Here is a 27593-nt window from a genome sequence, read left to right as displayed (position 1 = left end):
GCAGGGCAGGGCAGGGCCGGAGCGGGCCGTGAGTCGCGGAGCCGAGGTTGATGCTAGCCGGCGGGCGGTGCGGGCGGCCCCGCCCGTGATGCGTGTCCCGCGGGGGCTGCCGGGCCCAGCGCCGGCTCGCTGAGGCTCCGCGGGCCCCGGCTCCGTGTGGCCGGCGAGGTGAGGAGGAGAGCTGGCCGCGGCCATGCCGTGCACCTGCGGGAACTGGCGGCGGTGGATCCGGCCGTTGGTGGTGCTGCTGTACATCGTGGGGCTGCTGGTGGTGGTGCCGCTCTGCGTGTGGGAGCTGCAGAAGCTGGAGGTGAGGGGCTGGGCCCTGCTCGGGCGGGTGTTTGTGCGGCTTCGCTCGCTGAGGCGGCTGGCGGCGCGGCTCGGCCCTGCAGGGGAGACCCAGCGAGAGCAGAGCCGGGGAGGTTGCACCGCGCCGCTCTCTGCCTTTGTGGTGCGGTGAAAGCGCCAAGGAAGGCAATGGAACAGGGCGGTATTTCCTCCTCCTGGTGCAGTAGTAGTTGGTGTTTAAACAGTAGGCAGGTGCTGGAGGAATACTCGAGTCAGTCTCCCCAGGGCCGCAGCTGCAGTTCTGCCCTGCCCAGGGCTTGTGTTGCGACACTTAGTACTAACAGTGGCCTCCTCGATAACGTAGTGCTGCAGGTAACGCTCAGGTCAGGGCGCACGGAGGTGGAGCAGCTTCTGTTTGGTGCCGGTGGCACCCTGGCGTGCTGTTAAAGCAGCGCTTGAATTGCACACACCTGTTCCAGCGTCATTTTTCTGCCATAAAGTAACGTTTTAACCTTCAGTTACTTATTGGTCGCTTAATCTAACACGAGCTTGTGTTAAGTTGGAAGTAGGCTTTCTCGTGGCTTCATTTTAAGCTCTTGCAGTAAAGTCAATCCTGACTGTAGTTGACATTTCTGATTTTGAAGCTTGCCTCTGATGCCTTCATGCGTTCAGAGTAATGGATGCTTGTGTGTGTTTGAAATCTCGAAGTCATGCCATCTGATACTCAGAACTGATCCCTGAGCTGGAAGGCAACGGAAGATGAGGGATGTTGATATGGAGCAGGGCATCACAGAAGAAATTACCCATACAAAGAGCCTATTTGAGAAGAATCCGTTTCATACTTTTTGGTACTTAAGATTATTGATAGAGTTACTTGGCTTTAAATCACAGCTCTGTGTTTTTGCAGATGTGCTGTACACACCTACTTCAGAGTGATCAATGAAACTCACTCACACTGATTACTAGTTGGGACTTGACTTTAAAGCAAAAACTACTTCAAATCTGCAACCTTTCAGTAACTTTATGACTTTGAGATGAGTTGTAAAAGCAAGGAATCTGTCGTGGCTTTCAGTGAATCAAATTGCTGTGGAGTGCTCCATGCTTATTTGTGATGCATTTATTTGCCTCTGCAAGATGTTCTTTGAATCACAGAATCAAGCAGGTTGGAAGAGACCTCCAAGCTCATCCAGTCCAACCTAGCACCCAGCCCTAGCCAAGCAACCAGACCATGGCACTAAATGCCCCATCCAGGCTTTTCTGGAACACCTCCAGGGATGACAACTACGCCACCTCTCTGGGCAGCCCATTCCACTCTCTCTGGCAACACCTTCCTCCTAACATCCAGCCTAGACCTTCCCTGACACAACTTCAGACTGTGTCCCCTCCTTCTGTTGCTGGGTGCCTGGCAGAAGAGCCCAACCCCAGCTGGCTACAGCCTCCCTTCAGGTAGTTGTAGAGAGCAATGAGGTCTGCCCTGAGCCTCCTCTTCTGCAGGCTGCACACCCCCAGCTCCCTCAGCCTCTCCTCACAGGGCTGTACTCCAGGCCCCTCCCCAGCCTTGCTGCCCTTCTCTGGACACCTTCCAGCACCTCAACATCTCTCCTGAATTGAGGAGCCCAGAACTGGGCACAGCAGTCAAGGTGTGGCCTGAGCAGTGCTGAGTTTCTCTAAGCCACATCAACAGAGTGCAAAGGAGACTTGGGTTTTTCGTGTGTTTGAGAATGTAAGTTAGAAAAAATAAAGCACTGAGAGGTGTACTTAATGCCTGTCTTAAAATGTTACTCTCAGTAGAAAAGAGAGCTAATCTTTCTTATTATATTAGACAAGCTTTAAAGTGCTAGTACTGAAACTTTGATCTTTTTTTCTGTGCAAGGTTGGCATCCACACCAAGGCATGGTTTATCGCTGGGATATTTCTACTAATGACTATTCCAATATCTCTCTGGGGAATACTACAACACTTAGTCCATTATACTCAACCTGAGTTGCAGAAACCAATCATAAGGTAACAGTTCATGTTTTGGCTGTGCTGTGAGTGTTGACTCTAACGGAAACTAAAAACACTTTTAGTAACTTGGAATGTTCTTTTGTTCTTGTAACAGGATCCTGTGGATGGTGCCAATTTACAGTTTAGACAGTGTGAGTACTTTCTTCCTGGTAACAGTTCAATGGACTCTATTTGCTGTGGGAGTGAGGGAGTGTCACAGGTAGCAGAACGGAGAGTCACAGTCCTACAGGCCGTTCACAGAATCGCAGGATGTACCTGGTTGGAAGAGACCTCAAAGATAATCCAGTCCAGCCCAGGGCTGTCAGAAGCATAGCTGTAGTGATAGTGCCTGCTTCCTGTGGAGCCTGTGGGATTGCTTTTGCTCACCCTTCTTAATCCTGTCCTTGAATGTCCTTTATGACAGATGTGCAAAGGGGTACCTCACAAGCCTGCTTTTGGTCCTTGCACCTTCAGTAACAGCTGAACTAGAAACCAGACTGAGCCAAGTACTGTCTCAAAGTGTGTTGCCTTACCCCTTACCTTTCCTTTCTGACTTAGGCTTAGTGCTAAAATTCTTTTGGCTTCAGGGGGCGAAAAACCTCCACCTCTGAATGCTTTTGTGTGTCAGATTCTCCTGGCCACGAACCAGATATGGTTCCTGTAAATGCATCACCTGTGGAGATGACTTTGGCTGGAGCTAAGCGATGTGCTAAGTCTGTGGGCTGAACAGAACGTGTCTCTACCTGTTGTCACCATCTGTTGACATTGCAGATATTCCTGTTTCCCTCATAAAAAACAAGATTTCCAGGATCTTCTCCAATGACTTTTGCTCTTAATCTCTTGAGTCTTTAGTGTCACCCTTATGTATCTTCTCCTTTTCCTCTTTTCTTATCGTTTGGGGGACTTTTTTGGTTGGGTTGGGTTTTGTTAGAGGTTTTTTTTGGTTTGAGATTTTGTGGTTGTTTAAAGACTGAGATTTAGAGTATCTGAGAGTAAAAGAGAAGAGAACAACATCATCCATTCCCTATGAGGAATATCACCTGCCTCAGATTGATACTAGTTTCAAGTACAGAACTTTCCTTTGGAAGAAAGTTACCTGTTAATGAAATGAGTTCCGATGTCGTAAAGTCATTGCCCAACCTCCTGGGTCTTACAGCCTGTGCTGCAAATCTGGGGTCGTCCTGGAGTGCCTAATCTGAGCTGAGCATAAAGTTCTCAGCTTCAAATATTGGGCAATTTGCAGCCACTGTGCCCCAAGCCTGCAGCATTCCCAGGGTTGTTGTGAGCAAAGTGCAGGACCTGACACTTGGCCTCATTGCAGTGGCCTCAGCCCATCGATCCAGCCTGCTCAGGTCATTTGGAGCAGCAGAGGTGCACCCAGAAGTTCTGCTTGTATTTCTGCAGAGCATCACCCTCGTTAGCCAAGCGCTTCAAGCCCTGTTTAGGGAGTGCTGCTGTCTGATGCAGTGCTGCTGGCCGAAGCAGCCAGCAGCGTTGCCGTTGCAGTCGCTTGTGTCTTTCTTGCACGTAACCTTCTGTGTACCTCTCTCCTTACAGTGGATAGCTTTGAAATACCCCAACATTGCAATATATGTGGATACATGTCGAGAGTGCTATGAAGCTTATGTCATCTATAATTTTATGGTTTTTCTTTCAAATTACCTGACCAACCGCTACCCAAACCTCGTACTAATCATAGAAGCCAAAGATCAGCAGAGACATCTGCCTCCTCTGTGCTGCTGCCCAGCATGGGCTATGGGAGAGTGAGTATACCTTCAGCTCTGGCAGGTTTGGAGCCGTGTAAGCTGTTTGGCTGTTTGGTAGTAGGCCTCTTGTTGCCTGGTGCAGTCGGTTTGTGGTTTGTGCTGGTTTTGTGTATCAGCTGTGAAGCCCTGCTGAAGGCAGCTGTCAGCATGTTTGCAGTGAGCTGTAAAGCTTCCTGTAAGTGCACTGAGTTGCTGACTGCAGTGACTCAAGTGGTGCTGAATGCTACTTCCTTATTTTTCAAAAACAGTGGAAAAGTTTCCTTGAGTTTGCTTCCTTTGCTGTCACACAGAGTTTGCCCAGAGCTCGTGTGGAGTCACTGGTACAAGCGGCCTGTCGCCTTAGCTTGCACTGGTGAAGGGCAGAAGGCCTTGAATAGTTTGGGTTGGAAGGGATCTTGAAGATAGCCGCTTCCAACCCCCTGCCAAGAGCAGGGACACCTCCTACTAGCCCAGCCTGCTGAGGGCCCCACCCAACCTGGCTTTTGACACTTGCAGGCTTGGAGCCTCCACGGCTTCTCTGGTCAACCTGTTCCAGTACCTCACCACCCCCAGTGAGAATTTCCTTCTCACAGCTCATGTAAATCCAGCTTCATGTTTGAGGCCATTCCTGTGTCCCTTTGATGACATTCACTCGATGCCTTGTAAAAGTCTATCTCCAGCTCTGCTGCAGTCCCTTTCAAATCCTGAAAGGTTGCTCTAAGGTCTCCCTGCAGCCTTCTCTTCCTCAGGCTGAACAACTGCAGCTCCCTCAGCCTGCCCCCATAGCGGAGGTGCTGCAGCCCTTGGATATCTTCATGGCCCAGCCCTGGACCCGGAACTGTTTGTTTCTGTGTGCTTAATCTGATAAGCATCTCTCTTAAGAAATTGAAGAGATCTTGATAAAGCTGTTTAGTGTTAAAGACAAGCTATGGGTGTAAGTCATTCCTGAGCATAGCCAAACACACTGCAAACTGCATTCCTTATGGTTGAAGATAGTCCTGGAGGCAGAAGCTGAGACTGCCATGAAGTAGAAATTCAGTTTAATCTACTAGGAAGAGGAATGTTCCATAAATGAGTTGTCTTTAAACCCTTGGATTGAGTTTTGTCTTTCTCTTGCAGAGTCCTGTTGTTCAGATGTAAGCTGGGTGTTTTGCAGTACACTGTTGTCAGGCCCTTTACCACCATTATTGCTTTGTAAGTACACTCATAAATAATTGATACTGATCCTCAGAATGTGTTTTTGAGTTACACTGGAAAGAATTTCCATGCCCTTTGTATTGAGTTGAGGCAGTCTGTAAGCAGACAGATCATGTTGCATGCTAAATGGGTCCCAGCAGTTTGAATCAAGCCCTGGTCTCTTCATAGAAACCTAGACGTGGTTGGAAAAGACCTTTAAGATCCAGTCCAACCATTCTCTGAACTCTTCCAAGGCTGGTGCTAAACTATGGCACTCAGTACCACATCTCTACATTCTCTAAGCACCTTCAGAGATGGGGATTCAACCACCTCTTTGGGCAGTCTGTGCCAGTGTTTAAGAACTCTTCCAGTCCAACTTAAACCTTTCTTGGTGCAACTTGAGGCCATTTTTTCCTGTCACTTGTTACTGGGGAGAAGGAACTAACACCCACCTGGCTTCAACCTCTTTTCAGGGAGTTGCAGAGCCTCCTTTTCCCCAGGCTAAACAACCCCAGTTATTCTCTCAGGTGCTTCTCACAAGACCTGTTCTCCAGCCCCTCTGCCAGCTTTGTTGTCCTTCTCTGGACCACCCTCAGCATCTCAATGTCTCTCATCAGTAGTGGGGATCCCAAAACTGACCCCAGTGCTCAAGGTGTGGCCTCCCTAGAGCTGAGCACAGAGGTTATATGACTGCTGTAGCAATGACTCTCTGCAGAATTGAATGATGAGTCCTGAACTGCTGCTACTGCAAGCAGTGTGACAGAATGTGAAGTACTCAGGGGTGGGAAAGACATTTTTATCAGCTCTTTATTTGTGGACTCTTATTTTCCCCTTCCTTTTCCTTTTTCTGATGGGATTCAACAATTGAGTATTTTTTAAGTCAGGTTTCATCTGACTCTTAAACTTTTATTAAACTCTGGGTAGGACAAACCTGATCCTGTGCCTTCATATGTGGAGTGTAACTTTTGTAAAGCAGCACCATGTTGATGCTGAGAACTTTGTGTTGATTGCATTACTCTTAAATCTGTGGGACTGTGGAAAAAAAGTTGCTACTCACCAATTGTATCAATATAAAGTTTTGTGTTAGCTGTGTGGGTTCTAACAGTTCAAAGCAAACCAGCTGGCAAATGTTTAATTGATGTTGGATTGAACTGAATTGAGCAGTGGGATGTGTTAACCCTGCATTCAGACAGTGTTTCTCCTGTGGAAATACAAGGCAAGCTTCCTATGCCATATGCACTTGGAGGCTGGGTTCTTGTGCAGGCCTCCCAGTGCCCGTGTTTGAGTGATTTTGGGCTTGTAACGGTTGATGTGAAGCAGGTTGAGCACTCTGAGCAGCAATCTTTCACTCCATGGTGGCTAACTCCTGATTCTTTCAGGATCTGTGAACTGGTGGGAGTGTATGATGAAGGCAACTTCAGCTTCAGCAATGCTTGGACTTACTTGGTTATACTGAACAACATGTCACAGCTGGTGAGTACCAAGAGTACTTCTCTGCTCTTTCAAAGTCATCTCATTGGTACTTTGTGAATCTTCTGTGTAAACTCTTGGCAATAATTGCCTTGATGACTGTTTGTTCTCAGGGGTGGAGTATATCCCACTGCAAGTCCACATTGGTAGCTGTTAAGTACTGTCTGTGCAAAATAGTAAACAACTGATCATCTAAACCTGTACTACAAAGCACCAGAAAGCAAAGCAGTGCCTCACCCCTCTACCCCAAACTATTGGATGGGTGAGGTGGCATGGCCCAGGCCTGTTAAGAGCCACAGATGTGCCCCTCTGTGGGAAAGATGATTTCACCCACCCTGGCAGCCTCCTCCCAGCATGCAGACTGTCAGCAGTGGCTGTCACAGAGCTGGTGGTAGCAGCACTGACAGAGGAAAATGGAAATGGTGCATACAGTGGCCTGTCCAACAGCTTGCATTGTTGGTTTGGTGACCACATGATGTCAGGGTGGGATGTCAGCACCTACACCTGAAAGTTCTGGTTTGGAGGTCAGGGATTGCATTTAGCAGCTTGCTGTGAATGCAGAGGAATCCTTTTCTGCTCCACCCAGGGCACATTATACATGAGCTGTCCCTAGCTGGCCAGCGTCCACTCTTGTTCCTTCTCATGGTAACAGAAGCAGCGGGAGTCAGCACAGCAGGATATCCCACCTGGAGAGAGTAGCTGCTGGGGAAGGTGCTGGAGCAGCAGCCCCAGCAGCAGCAGCCCCAGCAGCAGCAGCACATACTTCTGCATGTCCTGGTTGACATGACTGGTTAGAGAAACTTGACTGTGCATTAGTTCAGCTGCTGGCAGTTGCCCTTAATAGGGAGCTCGTTCAGATTTGCAGTGAAGGTTGTGTTCATTACTTCATCTTGTACAGAGGGAACATCTGAGGTGTTCTCAACAGAAGTCTGAAAGAACACAAAGTGCTTTTGATGCCATTTTCTCTGGAGATGTGCCTGGCAGTGAAAGGATTTTATGGGACCTTCCTGTGCTTTGCTTCTGGTGCATCCAGATGACCTCAGCAGCTGTCTGCTGATGCCATGCATTTCAGGAAGTGTTTCAGGCAAAAATAAACCCAGTAAGGCAGAGATTGCACAGGTGCAGAGCCTTTTTGTCTCCTAGTGCGACAGCTGCCTCTAACCAGAGAGGTGCTGTAGAACAGCTCCCTCACAAGCAAGGCTCTGAAAGCTTTCCTTCTGTTCTAGTTTGCCATGTACTGTCTGGTGCTGTTTTACAAAGTGCTGCGTGAGGAGCTGAACCCCATCCAACCTGTGGGCAAGTTCCTTTGTGTGAAGATGGTAGTTTTTGTTTCTTTCTGGTAAGTGAATTGTTTACTCACTACTTCTTGTTGTCAAAATCAGTTACTCCAAGTTAACTCCAAAGAGGTATTAAAGCATTGCTCACAGTTGGCTGCTAATGAGCAAGTGCATTTGACTAGCTGAACATCAGTGTGGGCTGCAGCAATGCCCTGAGAGAGAAGCAGCTTATTCTAGTAACTGGAACAACAGACTCCACTCCAGTTGTGTCCTGCTGCTCTTTAGGGCTGTGGATGAGTGACATCTCTGTGTCTGTGTTCCTCCTCCTAAAATGTGAATGTAGAAACAGGAAGCTTTTGATAAGATTCTTCCTACATGCATAGAATCTTAGAATGGTTTGGGTTGGAAGGGACTTTAAAGATCATCCAGTTCCAGCACCTCTGCCATGGGCAGGGACACCTTCTGCTAGACCAGGTTGCTCAAGGCCTCACCCAACCTGGCTTCCAGGCTTGGAGCTACCCTGGATTCCAGTGTCTCACTACCTTCATGGGCAAGAATTTCCTCCTAATGTCTCACCTAAATCCAGCTTCTTGCAGTTGAAAGCCCTCACCCTTCACCCTATCACTCCATGCCTTTGTCAGAAGTCCCTCTGCAGCTCTCCTGTGTACATCTGTACACACACACACACATCTATCTATCTGTCCAGAGAACAGCTCTTGAGTACCACGTCTGCTTGCAGGGTTGTTGGCACTGCTGCTCCAGTAACACCACTACCAATCTTTCTAGGCAAGCTGTGCTGATTGCATTGCTGGTGAAAGTTGGTGTCATTTCTGAGAAGCACACCTGGGACTGGCAGAGTGTGGAAGCTGTGGCTACAGGCCTACAGGTAGGAGCAGGCAGTTACTTCCTAGGAGCAGTGGCTGTATGTAAGGTGTTGTAGCTGGTCTCAAGCAAATGCTGTCATAGTCACTTGAATTAAGACAGGCTAGATTAGCACTGAGTTTAACTTAAGTTGGGATAAGTTTCAGCCAGTAGCCCTAAGTGAGTTTCATGCTCAGTGTTTCTGCATCTGAGGCAGAAGGAAGGTGCCTGAGTTACACATCTGTTGGCTGTCCTTGCCTGCCTTCCTGCCCATAGTCATTGCAGAGCTGCTGCTGGTTGAGTATCTGCTTCCAGCGCACCAGGGAAGGACTGATTCCAGTGTGATTGTGGTACATGTGGCTCTCTGAAGCCTGCCAAGGCTATCCTGCCTCTGGAGGAACAGTAGCTGATGCCAGTCTCCCAAGGCAGAGTCTGTCAGCTCTAGGAGAAACCCAGAAGCTATTTTTCTCCAGTTAGGAAGGGTAAAGTATTGAGTCAGTGTCTCTCTCCTTGCAGGATTTTATCATTTGTGTTGAGATGTTCCTGGCTGCTATTGCACACCACTACAGCTTCTCCTATAAACCTTATGTCCAAGAAGCTGAAGAAGGGTCATGCTTTGACTCCTTCCTTGCCATGTGGGATATTTCTGATCTAAGGGCAGATATATCTGAGCAGGTTCGCAATGTGGGTAAGTAACAGACAGATTTGGATCATCTTGTATCAGCCCTATTTCCTCCTTCATTTTACACTCTTGGCCATCTTGGAGAACATTCCACACCAGATTAGTGGCTGCTGCTTCCCTGCAGGATTTCATGGTTTGTCTGTCCCTTAGCTCTCCCCAGAAGTCCTGATTTAAGGTCTAGCTTTACACCTTCCTCTGCAATAGCTGCATCTCAGGGTGGGTTTCCTGTGAAGAGTGATGTCTCTTTTTGGGTGGTGGTTGTTGGGTGGGTTGGTTGTTTTTTTAATGGAAACACATCCTTTTCATTTACTGAAACTAACACTACTGAACTCAGCACTGAGGACTCCTCTTCTAATTGCCTGCTTAGGAATAGGTGTGTTCAAAGAACCTTGGTGTAATGCTGGAAGTATTTAGCAGTGTTTTCCTTTGACATCCTCTAGGAAGGACAGTTCTGGGCCAGCCAAGGAAAATGTTTTTTGCGGAGGATCATGAACAAAACGAGCACACAAGTTTACTGTCTTCATCTACTCAAGACCCAATTTCTGATGCTTCTTCAGTGCCCTCTTCCCCCATGGGTCACTATCAGGGGTTTGGACACACGGTGACACCCCTGACAACACCCACGACAGCCCCTGCCGTTGATGGCATTTATAGCACTGCTGCTGTGGGAGATGCTGAGGAGTCACCCCAGCTGGAGCACAAGTCATCAGGCAAATCTCTGGGCCAAAGTTAGACTCCTCTTTCCTTTGGGAGCAGCCAGAGTCTGGCCTTGCCTTGCCATGGGTGTTAACTGTTGGTGATGGAATGTGGAAGGCAGAGACAGGATGAGGATGTGGCCATGCCTGACAGTTGAATTCTGACTCTAAGGGACGTGTCGGAGCACCCCTGGAGCATAAACCACGCACACTATAAAGGGGTCTGCTTACACGGGAGTCAACTCCTTCAGCTGCTCAGCATGCACTTACATGTCACCTCAGAGTTGCACTGGCTTGTAGTGACACAAAAGAAGTGCTCTGCTGAAGATGAAGTGTAAGTACTACTACCCCTGGGAACACTTAACTTCAAGAATGTAATCCAAGGAGGGCAGTAGCAAAAGGTGTGTAGCAGCTTTAGTTCTCCTCTCTATGACGGTTAACTTCCATACCCCAGTGCTGAGTGTGGATGAAAAGGTAACTTCTGTACAGCTGCCCTTCTGCCCTTCCCTGCACAGCTAAGTAAGCCCCCTTGATGGAGGCAGTTCCGACAGGGCAGCAGTAAAGAATCCCTACCAAGAAAGCATTCCTTGCAGGCCTTGCTGTAGAATTCCATGCCCAGAGCAAACGGTTGGTGTATCTCCTGTCCTTGTAGCTCATCCTCTTTAAGTCCTTCACACTCAGAAAGGACAGCCAGAACACTAAGCTTTGGATTAATACTCTACACTATCAAAAAGGATACTCTTTTCCTCTCCTCATAAAACAAGAGTAACGGTTCACTACCTTGAGTGCGTGGAGGAGTAGACTGAAGGATGGCAAAAGGAAGTAGGAAAGAAAGCAGATTTCTTTATTTGGGGCTGCAATAAATTCTTTAACACTTAATTTTTCTTCAGCTGCTAAAGCAGAAGATCCTGAGCTTGTGTCCATAGTCCTTTGTATTCATCTGTGTTTGTGCAGTTATTGTGTTATGCTTCTAGTAGATTCAAATGTAACAGTTGATGATTCCCCCCCACCCCAGAGAAGACCTTTGCAAAGGTGAGACCAAGTAGGTAGAGTTACTAGTATTAGACTCCAGTCCAAGGAGGAGAAATGTTATCTTGCAAAGCCTGGCAAGAATCAGGGATACTGTTTGATCCCATTACCAGATTTTAACCTCTTGCATGTTTGCAGCCTGGCAGCAGCAAACCCTCCCCTCTAGAGCATTGACTTGGAAGTGACAGTTGAAGTTTCAGCCTCGTTAGCAGTTGCAGGCTCAGTGTTTAACCTGTGGCTGTCCCCAGTGACTTCATGTGAAGTGCTTCTGTTGCAGTACTAGTGTGATGTACAGACGGCGCCTTACTCACTAGGCTGCAGCTTTCAGCTGCCTCTGGCCTTGCTCTACCTGAACTTAGTGGGAAAGTGCAAAGCTTGATTTTCAGCTTGCCAACTCATTGCCTTTGTTGTACATAAGCAATTAAAGATTTTATTTAAACTGTTCACTTTGAATTACTGCTACAGTAATTTGATGACACAGGACCACCACTGCCCTCCTCCCAGGAGAGAGATCTTAGGTGGAACTAGGACAAGAGCTTGGGCTTGCAGTATTTGAGACTTACATTGAAATCAGAATTGGGACAGCAGCAGTAGTATGTCCCCACACTGTGGTCACTGCACTTTTTGCTCCCCTCACTGCTCCCTTGACAGTGCAAGACTGAGTGGAAGCCAAGTATCTACTCTTAATGCCACAAAACAGCCTCTTGGATCCCTACAGAAAATGCAGACTTAATACAAGTGAACAGCAGTGCTGGGGGGAAGAGTCAGTTCCTGCACAGGTGCTTCACCACCCTGCAGTCACCGCTTGACTGCGATGCTGATATTGCTTTTGTGGTGTTGAACGTCCAGCACCAGCTCATCTCCAACTTCCACTGGGATGGGCTCATCCAGAACAACTGCAGCTTGTTTCCAGTGGGACGACTCATCAGATGTATTCAAGCTCTGCTCTTCATCAAGATGGATGTGATACCAGAAGGGAACTGCAGTCACTCGGCCAGACTTACAAACTCGTACCTGGCAACATGTGAAATATTCAGCAGTTACAGCTGTTCCAAGGAAGACAAAACAGTTCAAGACATTTGTACCTGTTTCACCAGCTTTGCTGCTGCTCCAAAGTGAGGGCCCCAAAACTGACTCCAATACTCAAAGTGTGGCCTCACCAGTGCTGAGTGCAGGGGGACTGCCCTAGTCCTGCTGGGACCACTGTCCCTGATCCAGGCCAGGATGCTGCTGGCCTTCTTGGCCATGTGGTAAGATGCTGGCTCCTGACCAGCACACCCAGGTCTCTCTGCTGGGCAGCTTTCCAGCTACCCCAGCCCAAGCCTGGAGTGCTCCTAGGGTTGTAACATGAGAGCCCAATCCAGCACTCAGTCACTTCCGTATTGCAGAGATACAGACACGTAAATTCTTCATGAAGTTTCCAGCCTGGGTGAGCAGTCAAGGAGCAGCTCTGCAGAGCAGCAGTTGAACTCACTTGGAACTTCAGGTATGACCAACTCACCTTCACTTCTCTGCTGGAGCTGTTCAGCAGAGGGTTCATGAGATCTAGCCTTAAAAGCTCTGCTGGCTCACTCAAGGGTAGGCAAGGCAATGTAGAGAGATCCAAATATACACGAACAGGTACCTGAGGGGATAAACCAGAACTTCAGGCATCAGCCGCCATGGAAAAGTTAAAATAGGCTTAACCATAAGGCAGAAGTTTCTAGGAATGACTGCAGTGCCTGCAAGAGGCAGCCAAAATGCAAAACAGCCTTCAGAAGTGTGGCTGCTGGGCTGGAAGGCGATTAAGGACAGCAGTCATTCTGTACAGGAACATTGCAGCTACCTTCTGTCACTCAGACAAAACTCCCACACCACTCTAACAAATGCTACCCCTCTTAAGGTTCCTCTCTGGTCACCTAAGCCTCAGTAACTTGATCAATGTGAAAGTTTTAGCTCTTCAGGTTTTTGCTGCAGTTTAAACCCAAAGTAAACAGCTAGGCAGAGTGCCTGGAAAGCACCCACTGCCCTCCTACCTTGAACTGGTTGATGAAAGGGGCAACGTTAAAGCCCAGAGTTGGTTCTGACCCCTGGACAGCACTCTCCAGTAGCAGAGACTCTGACTCTACAAGCATCCCATACACCAACACATACTGTGGGAAAATCTTCCCTCCACTGTGTAGCAGACACCTGTAAAGGGAAAAAGATTTCACCTGTGGAGCAAACCCTTCAACAGCAGGGAAAGGACACCAAATGCATTTGAGAAGGGCACTCTTGCTTTCCCTCCACAGCCCAGCACTCACAAGGATATGACCTGGATCCCATTTGGCCAGGCAGAGCAGGAAAACTACCACCTGAGAATGAACAACGTTCCCTGGCACTACAGCAGGGCATAAACCCCTTTCACATTTACTCTGTTACTCATGTCCAGTAGTTTATTTCTCTTGCTCTGCATTCCTTCCCACCCGCCCTGCCAGGGCCAGCTGGGCGCTTTGTTGCTGCCTCCTTGGCTGTTCCAAAACCATGTGCTTGTCTCTTAGCAGTACCAGCTTGAATCTGGGCTTTCCTAACCTTGTACCGAAAGCTGCCTCAGCTGTGACTGGTGGCTGTCCTGGGAATATCTGAGAGACCAAGCAATACCCTTGCTTAAAAAAACAAGTCTACACAGAAGGGAAGTCTTGACACCAAGATAGATACAGCTATACCCACACATATAGAGTGGTCACAGCAGCAACACTCTGGGGGGTTCAGCCCACTCACAAAATGAGCTCCTGCTGCTCTACAGAACCAGCAGGGCAGGTTTTTGATAGCTGGAAGAAAGACTTTCAACAGCTTTCAGCTAATGACAGATTCCCAGGACTACTTCTGTCCATTTACACTGTACCTGGATATTGCAGCTTTTTCCATCACCTCCTGCTGGATTAAACCTGATGTCTCTATAACATCCAAGATAATGATGCTCCAAAGTTTGTCCGATTTGGGTCTCTGTAGCACAACACTTTCATCTTCTAAGTGGCTGAGCCAAAACTCTAATGTTTCCTTAGGGAAATGGTTAGCTTCTGCAATGACATTAAGTGCTGCCTGGTGCTGTTCCTTCTCCACAGAACTGTAGGCTCTGACCGGTCCAAGTTTGCCAGCTATAATTGGCAGGATAGAAAAGCCTTCAGACACATCTAAAACGTACAGAGGATCAGGAGTCTCATCTAGAGAGCTCTTGTTCTGACTCTCTTGGAAGTTCATCTCACTGCCAAGGCCATCAACGTCCATGGACTGCAAGTCCTTCCTTGGATTTAGTGACAGCAGCACTTTGCCCATGGCAGCTTTAAAGCACTCGTGGTAGGGGACATCATTGAGCAGGGCTATTTCTGCAGATTCCAACACGCACACCTGCCTGCTGCCCTCCTGCTTGCTGCTTGTCTGAAGACCAGCCAGAGCACTGCACAACTCGGCCTCATTGCCCAAACTCAGCAGGTCAGCTCTGTCACCAAAGTCCATCCCACACTCCGGAGACACAGAAGAAATCTTCTGGATCTTCAGGTAGCAGTCCTGGCAGCAAACCTCCATCACCACAGTATCTCCAGTCTTCACACAGTAATCTTGGCCAAACAGTGCAAAAAAGGTCTCAGTTACTGGGCAGCAAACATCAGTGGAGCAGCCACACAGCACTTCAGAACCACCCAACACTGCCTCACTTCCTGAGTTGTTACGACTGTGAAGCAAAGAATTTTTCTGCTCTGGAACCCAGAACCTGAAATCCTTCATTGTACATTAACCTTTGCCTGCAACTGCCCCACGCCCAGTAAAATCTATTTCTCCTCCAGGTATACCTTCCTGGACAAACAGATACTACTTTAAGTGTTCTGTCAACAGCAGAGCAGAACAAAAACATACTGGGAAAGAAACTGGGTTTGCTTTAAAGTGCTAAGGGCTTGGATTTTAGTACCTCCTGTAGACAAAGGCACATTTGCAGTTACATGGAAAATAACAGCCTCAATTTAGGAAAGGGAATTTATTCTCAATCGGTTTGACTGGAACATCTGGGATAGTCTTTGGATACTCTGTGTATGTTCTAAGCAGGCTAAGTCCACTTGACACAGCCCAGAATTGCAGAACAGAAATGCTGTGGTTTGACAAACACTTCTTTAAATGGCCACAAAGGCTACAGTCTCTCCTCTACACTTCAGCTGAACCAGCCTCGGGCACATCTGCCCCTTCTGGGCACCACAGTACCTCAGAGTGTTCAGAGGAGAGTGCCTAAGACAGTAAGAGAAATCAAGGACGAGATCTGAGGAGCAGCTCAGGTCACTTGGCTTGTTCAGGCTGGAGGTGACATCATTGTAGCCTACACCACTCACTCCTTGGCTAAGCAAGGCCAGGCAGTAGCTTCACTTTCTGAATTTGCTGCACATTGCATTTAGTTGAGTACAGAAAACCCCATCTTTAAAAGCTCTCCCACATCTTCAGCAGGTCTCTGATCTGCTTCACAGCAGAGTTCCAACAACAACCCCTGATGCAGGGACTGTGCACTACAGCCCAGAAACATGATCAGGAACCACCTGACAGCTGTTTGCTCTTGAACTTCTAAATGCATTTGCTGCCACCAAGATAACTTCAGTAGCTCAAACGAAAGGAAACCAAGACAATGGTAACAGAAACTGCACAGGACGTACCAAGCTGGCCCTGCACAGGGTAGACTGCCTGTTCCCAGCAAGTTTCCTCACTAGGACTTGTAGACAGAGCATGCTCCTCATCAAGCTGTAGTACAAACCACACTACTACAGCATCCAGTATTCCTCCTTCAGTGACTGGCAGGCTGAGTTTCCATGGCTTTCTGGCTGCAAGGCTTTTCAGCTTCTGACCAAAGGGGAAAGAGAGAAAGAGTGTGAGAGCTTTGCTCCATAAGGGAAGAACAAACACTTTTGTTACTCTAAGTGATCCATATTTCTACACTGACCCATGATGGCACCAACAGAAACCTAAAGTGAAGAGGCTGCTACGATGCCAGTTATCATCACTGCATCCCTTTAGCACAGGAACTGCCCTCCCACATGCAAGTGCTATTTTCCTCAATAACCACCTTCTGCTGCCAACATCCACAAATGCTCCAATGTCTCGGTTCTGACATGAACCAATTAACAGGAGGTCAAGCACAAGGGACAAGAGACTCTCTTCATCATAGCCACCCTGCTTAGTAACAGCCTTTCCTACGCATTTATGAGCTTCCTGATCTGCTTATGTCAACATTTCCTAAGTTTCAATCTTAAAATGCACAAGACAAAAGAGAAGTTCAGCTCTAAGAATGTGACCAGCTCTCACATGCTGCGTTTTGCCTTCTTCCCTCTTTACTCTCCTGTGCTCTCCTCTGGTCTGCCCCTTTCAGCGCAACTGAGCGATGGCTCAACAATGCACACGTCAAGATTACTGTGTGCTACTAAAGTTGTGATCTTGCTGCTCTTCAATACAAGTGCTTTGCTGCTGGGCACTTCTCCTGTGCACCCTCCAGTAGAGTGGAAGAGTAGCAAGTTGAAGCTTTGCAGGCATTGAACCCCTTGAAGCGTGACAGCAAGAGCATAAGCAAGCAATTGTTAGCTTCTGGGAAGTTACAGCTGCTGAGAGGTGTATCTGATACTAAAAACTCTACAGTTTCTCAACTACTCCACACAAGAACTTCTCAGGAAAATTAGAGCAAATGCCTCTAATTGTTGGCAAGAGCACAATTCCTGTAGGGCCTGAAAGTGAGCCTGAGTTTTAATTACTGGCTGCTGAAGTAAACACTCACTTCCACTCCCAGTGGCACTGATCTGCTGCCAAGCAAACAGGCACACAGGCAGTACCTGGCAAGGTGCAAGTCTCCGTAGCCTGTAATTACAGCCACTGCCTAGGAGCTGTTACTGCTAATAATAATAGCAGTCATAGAGTAATCAGCATAACTCAGTTACATGGATTTAGTATTTATCTGACCTGCACTGATGTCTTTGAATCCCCCTGCAACTCACTCTGAGAAACTGCTGTACCCTATTTGAAGTCTCTCTCAGTTCTGTCAATTTGAGATGTTGAGAGTTGGCCCACACAGAATACAGACACCACCTCTCCTTCTCTGAGGTCTCAGTTTAGAAAGCAGGTCTTTGAAAAGGCTTTGCTAATGCCAAGTGATTTCTCATCCTGATTCCAAACTTCAGCAGGTAATCCTGCTGCTGTTAGCAAGTACAGCAGGGGTTTTATTCCAACAGAACACAGGTCATTTTTCTCAACATCCAGGCACCAGTGGCCAGGACAAAACAAAACCAGGGAAAAAAAAACAGTCTGCAATTAACTTACACTGTTGGGAACTGCCCAGAGACATGTAACAGGAATGGATCATTCCAGATAAATTAAGTGGACTTCTTTCCTTTCCTTTTACTTACAACATCTTAGTTCATGACAGGAACACTTCATTAGTTTAACTGAGACTTCAAAGGAGCAGTTCTGAAACATGGTTTAAGGAGTAACACTGCCCTTTACTCTTTAAAGTTAACTTTACACATCTGCCAGCAGGCAGATGCTCAAGAGCAGCCCTCTCTTAGATCAGCAATAATTTCTTACTGATGCTAGAAGCAGAAGCAACATTAGGTCACAGAGAGATGGCTCCCAGCAGCACACTGCAGAGCCTCGTCTTACTTCATTTTTAATCTCAGGACGTCAGACAGGCCAGCTAGGAGCAGCTCTTGATTCAGAAAGGCTGCAATTCCTGGCCAAGCAGCAGCCAAGAATAATTTCATTTATATAACAGAATCTATTTTAAGCTCTGACTCAATGCTAACTCCTCACCACGGGTCAGTGAGCAAGAAACACAGCAGAGATCAGATGTATCATCTTTTTAGCCTGCTCAGCTGTGCACTGCTGAGGTCCCTGCCTAGTTAGTCTAAGCACTCAGATGTATTTTGTGCAAAACACAGCAAATAATGCTCCCTACTGCAGAGTCCCAGGGCACAGAAATACTGCAAGATGGCACAGGAGCTGAAGGGTGGCATCAAATTGATTAAAAAGGGTGAATGTCTTCACCTCCTTCCTTTTACATTTACCCATCACTCACAGATGTTTTTATGCCAGATCTTTAACACACCCTCTCTTTTGTCTTCAAGAGGTTCTTTAATCAGCTCCACAACTGCCTAAGTTATTTCAGCATGTTATATTTTTCCTCCCTCTCCGTGTACTGAGGCTGGCAGTTTTTGGCCCTGTGATGAGTTGGTTTAGTTCCCTAAACTATGCCAATCAAACTAGAAACTCCACCTCCAAAAACTCACAGACTGTCACCTGATGAATCACTTCACCACACCACCAGACAGGTATCAAAACCAGCAGAGGAGTTCAGTGCAGCCCTGACAACTTTGCACTTGTGAACTGTTCTGAAATTGAACCTGGAGAGCAAACAAGATATGGGGCTCTCTTTATCAGCAAATGGGTTACTTATAAAAGATGTAAAAGAAAGAATTACCTGCAGATCATTGAAATCTACTGTCATGACTTGACAGGGTTCTGTCAGGGGTATGTAACCTCCAGGAACACGACTGAGCTTCTCAGTGGTGTAAGGTTCAATAGTCTCCTCTGAGCCAGCACAAGCATAAGTTGGACTGAAGAACTGCACTGCATTTGACAAGCAGACACCAGCAACTTCTTGTGCTTCCACTCTAGGAGTAAAGGATACATAAAAAATCATATAATTTGGCCTCAAAAAAAAAAGCATTCCCCCCAGGCTGAGTATTTTGAAAGGCAGAGTGCAAGACTAGAAACACTGAAGAGTAATAAACCAATTCTGTGCAATTTTTCTTATGTTTGGAGCAGCTTTACAGCACAGAGAATCAGCGTCACTTTCCAGAGGCACAACTGAATGCTGCCTCTAGAAGATGAGAAAAGGCCCAATATGTCCTTCGTCAAAGCCAGAGACCTGGCTAGAATCACACTGAGTTCTCAGGAGCTTCCCCTCCCCACCAAAGACCTCTGCTGTTAATTCAGCAATCCAAAGTTTGGGGCTATTAACCATCATCCTGTCTATGACTTGTAAGGGAATACTTGTGAAAGGCAAAAACCTTCTGTTTGAAACAAACCCCCAGGTTTTGAGGCAAAAAAATCTATCTTCTAATTGATGGGAAACTAACTTCCCCTAAAAGAAAGTTATTCTATGACCATCTACTATACAAACTTGTGTCTCTCTCTGGCTATTGTCCACATCTACTGCAGTAAAAAAGAGATCACTGATGCAGCCTAAGTGCTTTCTATCCAGCACAACGAAGCTCCTGTATAACCTAAGTGTTTTCTTTAATCTGCAACAAGATTAATCCTAACCAAAATTCACTAAGTCCAAACCTCTCAGAGAGAATCATAGAATCAACCAGGTTGGAAGAGACCTCCAAGATCATCCAGTCCAACCTAGCACCCAGCCCTATCCAGTCAACTAGACCATGGCACTAAGTGCCTCATCCAGTCTTTTCTTGAGCACCTCCAGGGACGGTGCCTCCACCACCTCCCTGGGCAGCCCATTCCAATGGGAAATCACTCTCTCTGTGAAGAGCTCCCTCCTAACATCCAGCCTATACCTACCATCTCCATACAGTGATACTCTTTTATAAGGACAGAACAAAACAAAAATGAATATCCAAGTAATTGACACACTGCTGTCAGAACTGATCTCAGCAAAGAAACCAGGCTGCAGGCTAGCTCAGAATTAGGCAAGGCACAAACACAGAAAGATAACACTAAGGTGGGGTTTAATAACCCACTGAGGCTTTACAAAAGCCTGCCCTCATCTTCTGAAAGGGGGAGCTATGGAACATCTCACGGAGGGCAAAACGAGAATAAGGGCCAAGTGCTCATCTCAGAATCTCCAATACAGAAATAAGTAAAGCTTACTATTAAGGAAGTATTTTTTTAGTCTGTCTTTAGTAACATGCCTTCAGTGTGTGTAAAAGCCTATTTTCAGCAGAACTCTAAGTCAGCAGCTTCTGAGAAGGTGATCCAGAAAGTCTGAGCCGCAAAGAGGGAAAAATAAAACGCAACAGAAAAAAAAGCAAGAGAGAATCTGGAAAAATGTGTGGGGAGAGTGAGAGCAGAACTTGTTTAGTGAAACAGATCATCAGCCTCTCTTCCTAACTAAGGGATGTGCTGGAGTTGGAACATACCTGTGATGCCTACGTATCTCTTTGCATTCTACTGCCATCCCAAATACTGTAGCACTCGCAGGAATAACTCTGCCATAGTCTCCAGCACTGACATCTTGATTTTTAGGCTGTGAAAACATGCAATGAGACAGTGACCTATTTCTGCTATTACTGTAAAACTTGGGTTAGGTGTTAATGGGCACTCGAGGGAACAGTCAAAAACCAGCAGTCAGTTCCTCATGCCTGCTAAAGGTTCAGGTCATTTGTCATTCCAGCTGACCATTGAAGGAGTTGCTGAAATACTACGTTTCAATATACTCACACATCAGCTTTACTCTTCTGTCTCCTACTTCCCCTGTGTAGCTATGGAAGTGTTGTTTAAATTTGTATTCTGTAGAACACATTGAAACATTTAAGAACCTTTCCTTTATGCATCACTCTTACAGTTGAGACTACAGATATCAGCTTCAGTTCAAGATGAAAGCTTCCAGACAGATAGGACTTCCCTTTTTTAAGTTAGCTGGAATCAAGGCAACTTCAAATCCTATTTCTTAAGACCCATATGAGACTCCCTGTTATAGTACTTTGCTTAACATATGCTAGCTCAAATGCCAAATACCTACAGTAAGACCAAGCAAAACCGTTCAGCCTTCCAAAACAGCTGGAAGTAATGAAGAGCATAAGCAGGGGGCACATTTACCAACTTATTTCTGAACAGCAGAAACAGTCATGGTAGCATCACTCAGCACTTGTTGCTTAGGCTGACACGGGTTTCTGCTGCCAGCTGGCATCTCACAATGGCCAGCTTATAATCAACACACAGCCCCCTCTGGTGTACTTCAAAGGGGGAGGGCTGGAAAAGAAGTACAAGAGAAGAGCAATCAAGGGAGAACCACCTCTGCAGGATGGAAGGTGACTACAGGAGAAGAGGTACTGCAAGTACCTGGCTACACAAGACAGAAGCTAACACAAGTACAATGCATGCAACTGCCTCTCTGCCTTGCACCAAAGCCAAGCTGATAGAAGCACCAACCCAGACCCCCCACTGAACAATACTAACAGGAAATATTTACAAGCAGGTACGCCTGGAAGTGTGTGCAAATGCATGCACACACGAATCAAGCAAAGCAGGAGTCTCACCCATACATAGGTGTGCACAGCACCCACCTTTGGCTGGAGAAGGAGATGCTCCCAAGCGTGTATCAAGCTCTCTACAATGCCTTCCCCAAATAAACCAGCATCAACTGTTTCTGTGACGACCAAGGAAACTCTAGCAGTGAAAAAGAACACCATGAAATGCAACATCACCCCCGCTCCTGGTAATCATTTAAAGAACAAAAGCACCACACCCATGAGAGCTCAAAGCAAGCCTCCTGCTGCTGCTCTCAAGTTTTCACTGCAGCTGGGCAGTTTAATTCCAACAAATGATGTTACAGGTTACTCAGGACACAGGTAAAAGAGAATAAATATTGAGCAAGCCTTTGCCACAAAGCTTCTTGCTCAGCAGTTAAAAATAAACTGTGTGGGCAGAAAGTAGCCAAACCAGGAAGATGTTTCCTCCTGGGCACACAGCCAGCAATGCTGCAGAAGATACACTTTGCCTCAACCTTGTGTAAGAGTACCCATTCATGCAAAAAAGTTTCTCAAACGCCCCAGACCTTCATCAAAGCACAGTAACATTCCCATGCAGACTAACAGACCCTAACATTCAAATCCTTTGGCTCTAAGCCATAAATATCAAAGGGCATGGTAAGACATGACACTTCCAAACCAATTTATTCCTGACTGGATGGTGACATCCACTAACTCATCACACACACTCAGAGGGTACAGAAGATAAACTGACACAGTTGAACAAGACTTGACTGAACAGTAAGCCACGGGAGCTTCGTCATTTCAGATTAGGAGCTTCTACCACCACCAGACACTTCATGAAATGTTAGTCATTAAAAACTATTATTTCCTTTCCACACTTAACCTGCATCCCTAAACCAGTCCATTGCACATAGCTAAACAGAAAAAAACCCTCAGATTTCCACCTGTTCAAAATGTACAGATCCTCCTAACAATCACTGCTGAATGAGACAGTGATCAAGGAGGAGCAGGGTAGCATAGGAAGCCTAGGCCACGTATACAGGAAGGTCAACAGTGCCACTCTGGGGGGTATGTAATTATAGTGCAGAGTAGGACCAAAGAAATGAGATTACTGAATCACAAAAGTCATTTTACCACACCTGTGGCTCATTTCTGCAGCCCTTGAATAGGGTGGAGGTATGGCAGAGGGTCTGCTAAGGAAGACTGTTCCTGAGGCACATGGAGACAATATAGGGCTGGGCTCTCACAGTACCACACCCCTGCAACAACCTCATCAAGGTCTGCATTTCTGAGATCAGAAGCCGCAGATTGCCTGCTCGTTCTGGCCAGGGAGCGAGGGAGAACCTCCCTTTCGTCCACTAAAGAGCTAATTAAAGCTAACATCCCAACAGCATGCAACAACTTACCTTTCAGGTATGTGCTTTGGAATCTCTAAATCAAGTGACTTCAGATGCAGAAGTTTGATCTCTCTTTCCATGCTGTTTGCTGCCACCACATCCCGGGCAAGTTCGTACATGGTTTTTGATAGTTCACAGGCATAGACAGAAGAGGCTCCTGCCTTTTTTGCAAACATACTGAAAAACATGAATCATGGCTTGTCCCCTCAGGTTAAAATCACTTCAAGCAAAGCATGGCAAGATACTAACTTCTCTTAAGTTCTCTTGCTTCATCTGTTCTGTATTTTAAGACACTTTGAGTCTAAAAATCATTTTTAAGTAGTAGCTCTTGTGTGGACACTGATACTGCAGAAATCAAGGTGCTCTTGACAAGCTACCATCACACCCTCATGCAGATAGCACAATGATATTTCCCCAGCTATGCTCAACCCACTCTTTATATTGGACTCAATACTTAAAAGAGAGGACACATGACATTACAGCTCCAAAACTAACAGGAGTAACTCAATTTCACAGCAGCTACTGGCACAAAAAGCACCTCCAACAAAGAATTAAAACAAAGCATTTAAAGCCACCACTTAGACCTGGAATTCCTGACTCACTGATTAGAATCAACTAGGTTGGAAGAGAACTCAAAGCTCATCCAGCCCTAGACAATCAACCAGACCATGGCACCAAGTTCCCCAGACAGGCTTTGCTTCAACACCTCCAGGGACAGCGACTCCACCACCTCCCTGGGCAGCCCATTCCAATGCCAATCACTCTCTCTGCCAACAACTTCCTCCTAACATCCATGCTGGACCTGCCCTGGCACAATTTGAGACTGTGTCCCCTTCTTCTGTTGCTGCTTGCCTGGCTCACGAGCCCAACCCCACCTAGCTACAACCTCCTTCTGAAAGCTTTGTTTCCTCTCCTAAGTTTTGCCTCAAGGACAGTAAATACTTTCACTAGCAACCGAATGCTGTCAGACACCAAAACACTTTTCCATGAAACTCAGTCTGAATATGCACTTATGACCCACCTCAGAATTCCTGTTCCTGTTCCAATATCAAGCACAGAAGTGCAGCCTGAGTGGACAGCCTTCTCGATGGCGTTCAGGTAAGTCAGGTTCCTCTTGGAGTCGTTGAGCATGATGAAATGCCAGCGCTCCACCAGCCAGTTCGCAACGCGGTAGAAGTTCTCCTTGGCGTCAGCAAAGTCAGGGTTAAGCTTCACTGCTTTATGGAAGTACCCAGCTGCTTCATCTCTAAAGCCCATTCTAATGGCCAAAGAGACAAATAAACAAAGCATGTGGTCAGCTGCCAAGTCTCTGCAGACGCCTGGGGGGTCTGTAAAGGCCTTACTGCGATTCAAAGACAAGGGAAATCTTTTGCTGCAGTTAGAAAAGCTGTCTTTAGAAACACTGACAGCCCTCCATGGAAAACAGGTGTCTGCAGCTGCACACAAAACACTCAGCACTCAAAAGGCAGTCCAAAAGTACCACTGCATGCACTACTCTTCATCCACTGCTTCATCCATTTTTAAACTACAACAGGTTTTACAAGAACTTGCTGCTACAATATGACAGCAGCAACTCCACAGTACAGGCTCACAGAAGATAAGAGTTGTTTTGGTTGGGAAAGACCTTCAAGATCATTAAGGCAAATCATTCTCTAACTCTGCCAAGGCAGGTGCTAATCCATGCCCCTCAGCACCACCTCTGAGAACATCCCAGGAATGGAGATAAACCACCTCCCTGGGCAGCCTGTGCCACTCTGTGAGAGCTCTTTCAGTGAAGATGTTTCTTCTCTTCTCTGACTTAAACCTCCCATTCTGCAACTTGAGGCCATTTCCTCTTGTCCTACCACTTGTTACTAGGGAGAAGAGACCAAGCTTCACCTGGCTCCACCTGGCTTTCAGAGCAGGCAGAGAGCAAGTTGGTCTCCCCTCAGCCCCCTTTTCCCTACATTAAACAATCCCAGAGATGGATCACAAAAATTATCAGAGGGTTGAACCACCTCTGAAAAAAACTGGGGCTGTTCAGACTGGTGTAAAGAAGGCCCCAAGGAGACCTTAGAGCTACATTTCAGTATCTGAAGGGGACCTGCAGGAAGGGTGGGGAAGGGCTGTTTAGAAGGCTGTATAAGATGAGAGGCAATGGTTCGAAATTACAACAGGGGAGATTTAGGTTGGACAACAGGAGGAGGTTCTGCACAAATACTGCAACAGGTTGTCCAGGGATGTGGTTGAAGCATCATCCCTGGAGATATCTAAGATCAGAGCTAATATGGCCCTGGGCAGCCTGATCTAGTTGGAGGTGCCCAACCCCCCTGCAGTGAGCAGGGACAAGACACTCTTTCAGAGTCCCTTCTGATGCAATCTGCAGATCTGTGCCTCAGTGAATAATCTTAGGTTGATCAGGACAGTAACTAACTCAGGCACTGAACAATTTTGGTCTCTTTTTCATTCAGTAATTCCATAATAATGTATTTTTAGGCAGTACCTTTCAGTTTTTACCTTCAACTTTACTTTTACCTGCTTTTACTTCTTTTGCTTTATTTCTGCTGACGATCAACACTTCTTCCAGCACTGGATACCCTATTTTAGGCTGACAAACAGGTCTGAAGTCCAACAGTACACACTACAGTAAGCACATCAAGCATATGCTGACACTTCTTTTAGGTAGGTCTTACATGCTGTGCTGAATTTAGTCTGGTCTGTAAATGTACAAGACTGCCTGTGAACCTTACAACAACTGAGTATGTACATTACTCCAAACCTGAAAAGGTGTTCTCCCATACTGTTACATATCACTTCGTCATTTGGATACAGTTCAAGGGCTTGCTCGTAGCAGTTAAACAGATCTTGGACCCGTGCCAGAGAATCCAGCTCCTCTGCCCATTTAAAGAGAGTAAACTGAAACGTTTCCTAGAAAACAAAACACACAGCTCAGTTACTGAGAGTTACCAGAAGCTGGGAATCGAGCCTTGAAAACATCTAGAGGAATCCTGATGTGCATCTGAGCACTCTCACATCTCTAAGCAACAAGATGTAACTGGTACCATCCTAAATGAGATAGCTCACTTGCAGAAGCAGAAACAAGCTCTCAGAGCATCAGTGCTCACCTGCTGTACTAAAGCAAATAGAAATAAAGCCCTGTTACTATTGAACTTACCTGGCACAGACCAGGAGTGTATCAGTTCCCTCCCCACAGGCATACAGAGCTTATCAAACAAGTTACTCACTGTCTCGGTTACTGCTTTTCTTTTGAAGACTGGGTAGGAAACTCTGATGCACACAATAAACACAGAACACGTCACTGAGCCTCAAAAAGGATTCAGCAAAGAACGTGTTTTCACACAATTCAGAGAACACTTACTTTGACACTAGTTTTTAACTCAGGAGCTAGGTGTAGCACCAGGAGATAGTGGGCATAGGCAGTTCCAAAATCCTGGTCCTCCAGGCAATGCTGAGCGCTCTGCAAAGACCTGGAAACTAACTCCTGCCTGCCAGCTTCCCGAGCACCTCGATGGCTGAGATGAAATTTGGAGTTGGAGTTAGGCATTCTGAAGGATGCAAACACTCACTCTTCCTAGGAAGAGAAAGAATAGGTATACTTTCATGTCAACGAGGTGGCACTCAAAGCTAACAGATCAGATAACATCTTCAGTAGCATTAACATAGCGAAACCAACCTCCCTCCTCCCAAGTCACAACCGCTCAACACTATGCTCACCTTCATGTTGTTAATGCCACCAACTTCACACGGAGTATTGACCATTCCAAGGTCAAGTACCTATCACATTTATGTGAGACCAGGTCTTGGAAACTGGCTGCCCTTACCACTAGCTTTACAGCTCACTGTCTAGTAGATACTTGGGTGTGACTCTGGCCACCCAGGTTCGTGCTATGGAAGATCATTCACTCCTACGCTCCATCACCAACCACAACACCTACAGGTTAAAGCTTTGCCACTCCTGCAACAGCATCTTCACAGCGCAAGGGCCCCACAAAGAGACCTGATGTGCTCAGAGTTGGTTTTGCACACAGCAACGCACTACTTCCCTTGCTGAGAAAACACGAAGCAGCTACCAGAACCAATACACACAGCGCCACAACTGCCTCGCCTGCTACTTCAACTCTGAGCGGTTACTTACATCAGAACGCCTAACAATCGCCTTCAGGATCTCCAGCTGCGGAAAGGGGAAGTTACACGGAGCCGGCCTGCAAGAAACACAGCAGCATCACACCCAGGCTCTGGCTCTCTTTCCTCTGAACAAGCAAAGCAACCCAGGAAGCAAGCACGGGCCGCGTGTCGGGCGAGCAGCAGCAGCCCAGCCAACAGCCTGCCCAGCCCGGGGGAACCGCACACTCGCCTGCCCCGGGCCGCTGGCAGCCCTGGAGCCAGCGCGGCCAGAGCTCGCACCGGCGCGCAGGCCCCAACGGCCGCACGGCCCCAGACACCGGCCCGCCCGCGAGGAGAGCCACAGAGCTACCGCCCAGGGCGGGGAGGGGTAGGCAGCTTCGCCTGAGGCCAGGCCAGAGCGCCCGGAGCCGGCACCTGCTCGGCGCGGAACAGCAGCCCCGAGACTCCGCCGGCCCTGCCGCGGGCCGCAGCCATCTTGGTGCCGGCAGAGGTCACGGCGCCTGCGCACGGGCTCCTCAGCCGCTCCTCCGCAGCGGCCGCGCCGTGCCGTGCCGTGCCGTGCGGGCTGCCTCCGCGCCGTGCCGTGCCGCGCCGTGCCGTGCCGCGCCGTGCCGTGCCGCGCCGTGCCGTGCCGCGCCGTGCCGTGCCGCGCCG

At 47.3% G+C, this 27593-nt stretch overlaps 2 protein-coding genes across 3 annotated transcripts; one reads left to right on the top strand and one right to left on the bottom strand.

Moving 5' to 3' along the window:
* On the top strand, positions 1–11655 carry TMEM184C (transmembrane protein 184C). The gene is made up of 10 exons (XM_064149451.1): positions 1–310; positions 2162–2292; positions 2390–2426; positions 3832–4037; positions 5139–5213; positions 6575–6668; positions 7892–8004; positions 8729–8828; positions 9320–9491; positions 9926–11655. Exons 1-10 carry the CDS (start codon positions 194–196, stop codon positions 10216–10218), a joined length of 1338 nt encoding a protein of 445 aa, XP_064005521.1. The 5' UTR covers positions 1–193; the 3' UTR covers positions 10219–11655.
* On the bottom strand, positions 11613–27442 carry PRMT9 (protein arginine methyltransferase 9). Of its 2 annotated transcripts, XM_064149449.1 has the most exons (14): positions 27354–27442; positions 26950–27016; positions 26173–26385; positions 25573–25721; positions 23836–24072; positions 22824–22991; positions 21490–21592; positions 20344–20450; positions 18663–18855; positions 15859–16042; positions 14073–14784; positions 13225–13378; positions 12711–12833; positions 11613–12223 (listed from the first exon to the last, which is right to left on the bottom strand). In XM_064149449.1, the coding sequence occupies exons 3-14, from the start codon at positions 26356–26358 to the stop codon at positions 12008–12010; spliced, it is 2532 nt and encodes an 843-aa protein (XP_064005519.1). In that variant the 5' UTR covers positions 26359–26385; positions 26950–27016; positions 27354–27442; the 3' UTR covers positions 11613–12007. The 2 variants fall into 2 exon arrangements, with proteins under 2 accessions (XP_064005519.1, XP_064005520.1); XM_064149450.1 differs by lacking the exon at positions 27354–27442 and having other exon boundaries at positions 26950–27060.
* Positions 27443–27593: the final 151 nt, after the last annotated feature.

The sequence above is a fragment of the Pogoniulus pusillus genome, chromosome 10 (assembly GCF_015220805.1).
Source record: "Pogoniulus pusillus isolate bPogPus1 chromosome 10, bPogPus1.pri, whole genome shotgun sequence".
NCBI lineage: Eukaryota > Metazoa > Chordata > Aves > Piciformes > Lybiidae > Pogoniulus > Pogoniulus pusillus.
Note: the sequence above shows the minus strand (reverse complement) of the source record. Positions and strands in the feature narration are given on the sequence as shown.